Consider the following 7,262-nt stretch of genomic DNA (forward strand, 5'->3'; position numbering starts at 1 on the left):
ATTTACATTATTAGGCCAGAAATATATATAGCAACCTACGTATTGTAAAGTAAACACATCAATTGGTCTTGAGAACGCCGTCATTATCATATTGTGATATTTCAGCTAACATTTACGAAAGAGGCAGGTTGTTACACAGATAATATGTCCGAATATGTCGTTTAACCTGATTCTTGAAAAATGATTATGAATAAGTGAGGACGGGCAAAGTTCGAGTGTAACTAATATATAAGAAGTGTAAAGAGTAAAGAATTCTTTCTAAGCAGGTTTATTCACTATAGCTCGTATTATATGTGTGATAAGTATATTGTATCTTTTACGGGCCAATGCCTTGCCATCATTGGGATCCTGACTTAGGGGTGCTCAGGGCCCAGAATTGCGAATGGCCTCCACTTCGGCCAGCTGTGTTGACAGGTCTTTCACTGCCAATGGCGCGTTGCAGATTCCGCGAATGAGGAGATTTTTTGGGAAGTTCACCGAGGCTTCCCATAATCCGGCGAAGTGGGGTGCGGCGAGTCCCTTTACTTCCCATAATTAGGAAATGCCTTTTTCAGCCCCCGCAGCTTGCAGTTGTCGTCGACGAAGTTTGTTGCCCTGTCGCTGAATATCTTCTGCGACATTCGTCAGCGACAATAAAACTTTTTAGGGCGAAAATAAATAATTAAGATGATAGGTCTGAAACTAATTCTGAATGCACTGTTTTTCGAAGTGAAGCAAACGAAAACTGCAATGTATGTTTTTCCGAGTGGTCGACCTAGTATTTTCAATGTTGTGTATATCGGACTACAAAAATCTACGCCACATATGAAATGGGTGCTTGAAGTCAGGCAAATTTCTCAATATTTTGGTTTGCTATTTCGACTTTCAGAGAAAAAAATGTATACAGTTTCTTACGGTTCTACTTAAGCTTCTCGAGCGTTAATTACGAAAGCACGACTACTCAATACTTAATTTGGCTCTACAGTTTAGGTAGCAAGGTTGAGTTTGAAATAAATATCGCGAGCGCGTAGCAAAAATTAGTAATGACAAGTAAGAAGCGATTTTATCATATACTATATATAATTCAACTGATTGACATATTCGGCATAAGGTTTGTTAGAAAACCGAAAAATCATAATATGTAGTGTGTGGGAGTTGAGGTAGTATCGACTCCGTTTTATCCATTAACAATTATAATGCCATATTCTATGTGAAAAAATGTTCCTTGGAATTCATTAATGTACCTCACATATGTAGAACCACCAATCGCATGGACTAAAGTCAGCCAGATGTCCGAAAATCGTGATAGTTTTATGGAGGCTAATTCAAGTTTTCGACCACTTTTATTCATTTTAGGCACAAATATATATTTTTATAGATAAAACACGCTAATGTAATTTTAATTGAGATACCTCAAATATTGGCCGATATATTTAACATAATACCTGGAAGTACGAAAATCTTTATATTAGCTATATGGGTGCTCAGGGAAGTATTGACACGACTCAATCCATTTTTGATACACAGTTTCATTATTATCAGAATGGGTTCTGTTGAATTTCAATTGTATGTCTCACACATTAAATGACATTTTCGGTCAAAAGTCAATTATAGATACTGGGTCATAAGGTGAAATACATACTTTAAGGGAATCGCTTAGTTTTATATGATACGTACAACGGTTACAGTACACTCTGTAGCAAATGGTTGCTAGAGTATAATAATACTAATTTTTGTTGTAATCTACTCACGATTTCGTCGAACACTGAATGCCGTTTACTTTCGCTACATTTTTTGTCAGCTCTTGAAGGTATTTTTCGTCAACTGCGGCAGTAAAAAAAAGATTGGTTACTCCTGAACCTGACCTTTCCTTACTTCTTTCTGTGAAAATTATTTATCTATTTCAGTAAGTAATTAATCAAAAGAGTCTGAAACATTGAAATAAAAAACCTATAATTATACCTAAAACTATTGAAACAAACACACAAACACAAATAAACAGTATTTCTCCTTCTTTATGCTATGCGCCTGGTGAGTGAATATCGACTCATTTTATCATAATAATAATGAATTAGCAGATATTTTCTTATCAGGCGACTTCCAACAGCAACAATGTTAAATATTAACGCACGCCTCATTTCTAATTGCAGGCCTTCCGATATGTAACTTGTTTTCCTTTTCTTTATCGCTTCCAACCTAAGGTAATTACTAAAAAATAGCAAAAAAGTTGGAGAGCTTGCTACAAGAGCCGCTCATTTGACATACAACGCTGACAAATCAGTGCCACTTCATTCTAAACCGATAAGCTTCGCGAATTCAATAGACGCACTGCTGTAATCATGGAACTGCGCGAAGTGTGCGCGAAGTTTACTTTTGTCCAAAACAAAAAATATTTTGATTGATAGACTTACAGTTTTGAGTGTCCAATTATCTGCAGTTGACAATGTTGATAATGAGACCGTGCCATGATAAGACGCCGCGCTATGACTATAAAAGCGATGGTCTGAGAATTTTCGGCATAGTTGTATTTCATCAATAGGTGCTATACGACATTGAAAACCAAGTGAAAGTAAGTTACGCAGATTTATTTGATTTCAAAACAAATATTAACAAATATCTTTTCTCTCCACACAGCAAAATGTTCAAGTTCCTTGCATTTCTGACCATTTGCGTCGCACTGGCCTCGGCCAATTTGGTGCGCGTACCCATCTACAAGAACCCCAACTACCGCCAAACCCGTCAGTCTGTGAAGACCGAGACCGCCTACTTGCGCGGCAAGTACAATGTGGCCACACCACGCAGCGCAGACGAGCAATTGGACAATTACCTGAATATGGCTTACTATGGCAAGATCACCATCGGTACACCGGCACAGGAGTTCTTGGTGCTCTTCGACTCTGGCTCATCCAACTTGTGGGTGCCATCATCCACCTGCCCCAGCAGCAACGAAGCTTGCCAATCTCACAATCAATACGATTCGAGCGCTTCCAGCACTTATGTTGCCAATGGTGAAAGCTTCTCCATCGCTTATGGTACTGGCAGTTTGACTGGTTTCTTGTCGCAGGATACCGTTAGTGTAGCTGGACTCACCATTCAAAACCAAGTGTTCGCTGAAGCTATGCAAGAACCCGGTACCAGTTTCGTTGACGCCAACTTCGATGGTATTTTGGGTATGGCCTTCCAATCGATTGCCGTTGACGACGTTGTGCCACCTTTCTACAACATCTGGTCTCAGGGTTTGGTGAGCAATGATGTGTTCTCCTTCTACTTGGCTCGTGATGGTACCTCCTCTCAGGGTGGTCAAATGATTTTGGGTGGTTCCGATCCCAGCCTCTATCAAGGTGGTCTCACCTATGTATCCGTCTCTCAGCCCGGTTATTGGCAATTTAGTTTGAATGGTGCTACCATGAACGGACAGGTCTTGTGCAGTTCCGGTTGCCAAGCCATTGCTGATACTGGCACCTCACTCATTGTTGCTCCATACAATGCCTACAACGTATTCATGAACATCGTTGATCCCGATGGTGATGGCTCCGTTGACTGCTCGTTGGTAGACAGCTTGCCAGATATGGAGTTCGTCATTGGCTATAATACCTTCCTTGTACCTGCATCACAATACATTCTTAACGACTATGGTGAGTGCTCACCTGCCGTCAGCTACATGGGTACTGACTTCTGGATCTTGGGTGATATCTTTATTGGCATGTACTACACCGAATTCGATATGGGCAATAGCCGTATCGGTTTCGCTCCAGTCGCTTAAGTTATCGACCTTTTGGTTTACCTTTAATTTAAATAAAAATGTTTGAAGTAAATATTTCCAAGTTTTGTCTTTGATGTGTGTGCATTTTGGATCCCTTCCTATTCAAATACTATGATATTGAGGTTAGTAAACAAAAATTCAATATTGAAAGCAGCAATTTCTAAGGCAATTTTTTGGTCTGATATTCGGATGAGGAACTGAGAACTTAAAGGAACTTAAAGGAGACAGGAAAAACATGTTGGAAAAGGGGTTCATAACTCACTAACGAAGGGAAAATTTATTATTTCATGTTACTATAAAATATCGAAGATAATTAATGATATTTATTTCCTTACAGCTTTCAAGGGCATCTGGGTCGAGAGCATGACTACCTCATGAAGCATTGTGGACTTAAATTTTCACCCAGAAGTAAAACTTATCGATGTATTTTTGACATGAGGAAGCTTTTAACGAAATTCAACAGAATTATGGTGCTGACTCAATTCTTCCTGATTTCGAATAAACTCCACGAAGCCCGGCTAAAGTTCGTACCAGTGTCACATGGAGCATATGGTGGCTAGGGGAAGAATTTACCCGATTTTGCCCATTTTCTCGCAAACACAAAATGTCAATAACATGCCTTACAGATTTACTGATTTTTCGATAAGGTAGTCACAGAAACTTAAGGTTATGAGTTATGGTTATGAGGTTATTATGAGCTAAAGTGCAATTTCGACAATTCGACAAATGTGGAAACTTAAAATTATATTGTATGGGAAGTAAGCGTGCATCCCAATCCAGTTCCCCAATGTAGCATAGAAATATCAAGATAAAGTCACCCAACCAATTTGTTTGGTAATGGTCGAGTGAGATCTCGGGTGTGAAAATTAAGGCTTTTGGCGTATTTGAAAAAGAAGTTATCGCAATTTTAGTTTTCCACAAAACGTTACCCTGATTATTTATAGCAATGTAAAAGTTGTCTTTTAGCTATATCTAGCTGGATTAATTTTAGTTGTTTCCTAAAGACGAGGCAGTAGCTTTTTTTATTTTTATTATTTTATAAACGAAAAACCACGTCTACGACGGCCATCAACATCAACAGATAATCGACAGGTCTATAAAGTAAAGGAATTGGTGCTTGAGGATCGACAATTAACAGTCAAAGGTCTTACTGGCATCGTTGGAATATTAGAAAGATCAGTGAAAACCATTTTGAGAGCATTTGTGCATAAGAAAAGTGAAAGCAAGATTGGTTCCAAAATTATTAAATTTTTGCGACAAGCAGCGTCGAGTTAACATTTGTGAAACAATACTTTCCGACTATCAGGATGTCATGAAAATAGGACTGAGTCGATTTAAAAAAAATGAATTGAACCAATCGTTAATATCTTTAAAAACTTTCAAAATAGGCTCATTCTGCCTCGACGCATCGATGCCGTAGACCGGGGGGGGCCACATCTGGGCTGTAGGGCGGCTACGGATGCGTTGGGATGCCGATGTCTTGCCAGGCCCGATTGACCCTTTGTTTGAGATTCTTGAGGACTTCCACGTAAAACTTAGCGCCGGTTTGTCGATGACGAACAAATTCATGTTGGACGATGCCCTTGATGTCAAAAAAGACAATGAGCATCGTTTTCACTTTGTATTTGTTCATTTTTTCTTTTTTATGCGAGAAGACGTCGGCTGTGCCACTCGAAAGAAGAAAAATAGACCTCATCCCGGCCCTCCAAAAAGGCCTGGTTAAAACAACATCTGGGTATGCCTGCTTGATCATCTCAAATCACTGCCGCAGATTTACCGAACTTCACACAGAATTATTCGCGTACCTCTGTTCTAAAGAACACGGCATTTTCGGCTTGCACCACTCACATAAACACGTCGCGCGAAAATGTTTGTCCTGCCTTTCCAGGTGCTCCTGGAGAGGAGACAACTGAACAGCCGCTCGTTCGTTAGCTAGGAACGCCCTCTACCGAATCCAGTCAGTACGCGTATGCCCCGATGTACAGTCGCGGCGGAAGAAAATCAGTCCTATTACTTTCCGGACAAACCCTGTATATCTAGTTTTGGATTCAGGTTAACTTAAGATTTCTATTTACGGGTTCTAGTAAGAGAAGAGGACTTCTATCGAGTGGTAAATCTTAAGTAAATACATCAACTTGAACCAACTATCGTTTGTGGTCAAATAGGCTAATGTCATTTAAAAGGCATTATATCGAAACGGGCGTGATCGTGGTCCGGGCGAGTCTACTTTTAAAAGTTTTAAGAGAACATATAGTCAAAATTGAATAAATAATTCATGGGGCACGAAATTCCACAAAAATGTGAGATAATGAACAATTACATTGCCCAAATTTTAACTGTTATACATCAGAGATATGGGCTTCGTTTTTACGCAATTTCAGGAAAAATATAACATTTCTTTAAGGGCTGGCTCATATCGCGGTCAATAATATAAGTTTGGTGACACTTAGTGAGGTTATGTGGGCACTGGAATATGTTGACAGCATCGGTAAATATGTAATACAATTTAATTCAGGATTCCACATCTCATTTAGGCATAAAATTTTTACTCAAGTTCAGGCTCGCACGTATAGACGAACAGACAGATCCTGTATCTACTGGTGTGCGAGGTGCTATAAACAACCGTTAGTTGAAAAAATTCTGATGCTGTGTGCAATCCTTATGTATAAATATAATATGAAAAGAAACTTGAAAGAAATTGGAAAAAATAATATTCCAAATAACTGTAGCGTGCAGACGACCATTGAACCACTACGCAAATACGATACGATAATAACTACGAAAGAAACGCGAGAAAAACAAACAGATAAGTGTTGAAAGTTAGCCGCCTGCAGACTGGAGGCCTCCCGGGCAACAAAGCTATGTATTCTTGCATACCAAAGCCACCCTCAAGTGAGAGTGTGCGTTTTGTGCTAACTGCTAGGTAGGAGGTGATGTATTTTGGCTGTCGCCCATAGTCCACCTAAATATGAGATGGCATTATTATACCCTAAACAGGGTATATTAAGTTTGCCATGAAGTTTGTAAAATACAGAAGGAAACGTCTGATGCCCTATTATGTATGTACTATATATATATAAAAAAGATCAGTGCGACGAGCTGAATCGGTTTAAGCCATATCGGTCTGCCTGTCTATACATACGTGAACTAGTCCCTTAGTTTTTGAGATATTGATCCGACAGGTAAGCTTGCACACATCCTTTTCTTTATAAAAAGCCCGGACCGGCGATAACTCCCATGCAAACTGACTTTTCAAGATCAGGTCCAGAATCAGGTATGGAAAACTTCTTTATTCTTGTATGGAATATTCTCCAGTTATGTCTGAAGGGTATTATTGCTTCAGTGCAAGCAAAGTTAGCATTCTTTTTTTGGTTTTGTTATTTTTTGCATTTGATTGATGCTTGCTTCAGGTGGTGGAAGTCAGTGAAGCGTCGGTATCGCTGCTGTTGAGTGCGCGAGCACTTGCTCGTCGTTTTATTATTCTTGGCGCGTGTGTGCCTAAGTGAAGTTGTGTTGGTTG

The 7,262-nt window shown here is 39.5% G+C and overlaps 1 protein-coding gene across 1 annotated transcript; it reads left to right on the forward strand.

The window, feature by feature from the left end:
* Nucleotides 1–2,507: 2,507 nt before the first annotated feature.
* Nucleotides 2,508–3,794, forward strand: LOC120777429 (lysosomal aspartic protease-like). The gene is made up of 2 exons (XM_040108736.1): nt 2,508–2,548; nt 2,614–3,794. The coding sequence occupies exon 2, from the start codon at nt 2,618–2,620 to the stop codon at nt 3,740–3,742; it is 1,125 nt and encodes a 374-aa protein (XP_039964670.1). The 5' UTR covers nt 2,508–2,548; nt 2,614–2,617; the 3' UTR covers nt 3,743–3,794.
* The last annotated feature ends 3,468 nt before the right edge of the window (nt 3,795–7,262 follow it).

The sequence above is a fragment of the Bactrocera tryoni genome, chromosome 5, assembly GCF_016617805.1.
Source record: "Bactrocera tryoni isolate S06 chromosome 5, CSIRO_BtryS06_freeze2, whole genome shotgun sequence".
Taxonomy (NCBI): Eukaryota; Metazoa; Arthropoda; class Insecta; order Diptera; family Tephritidae; genus Bactrocera; species Bactrocera tryoni.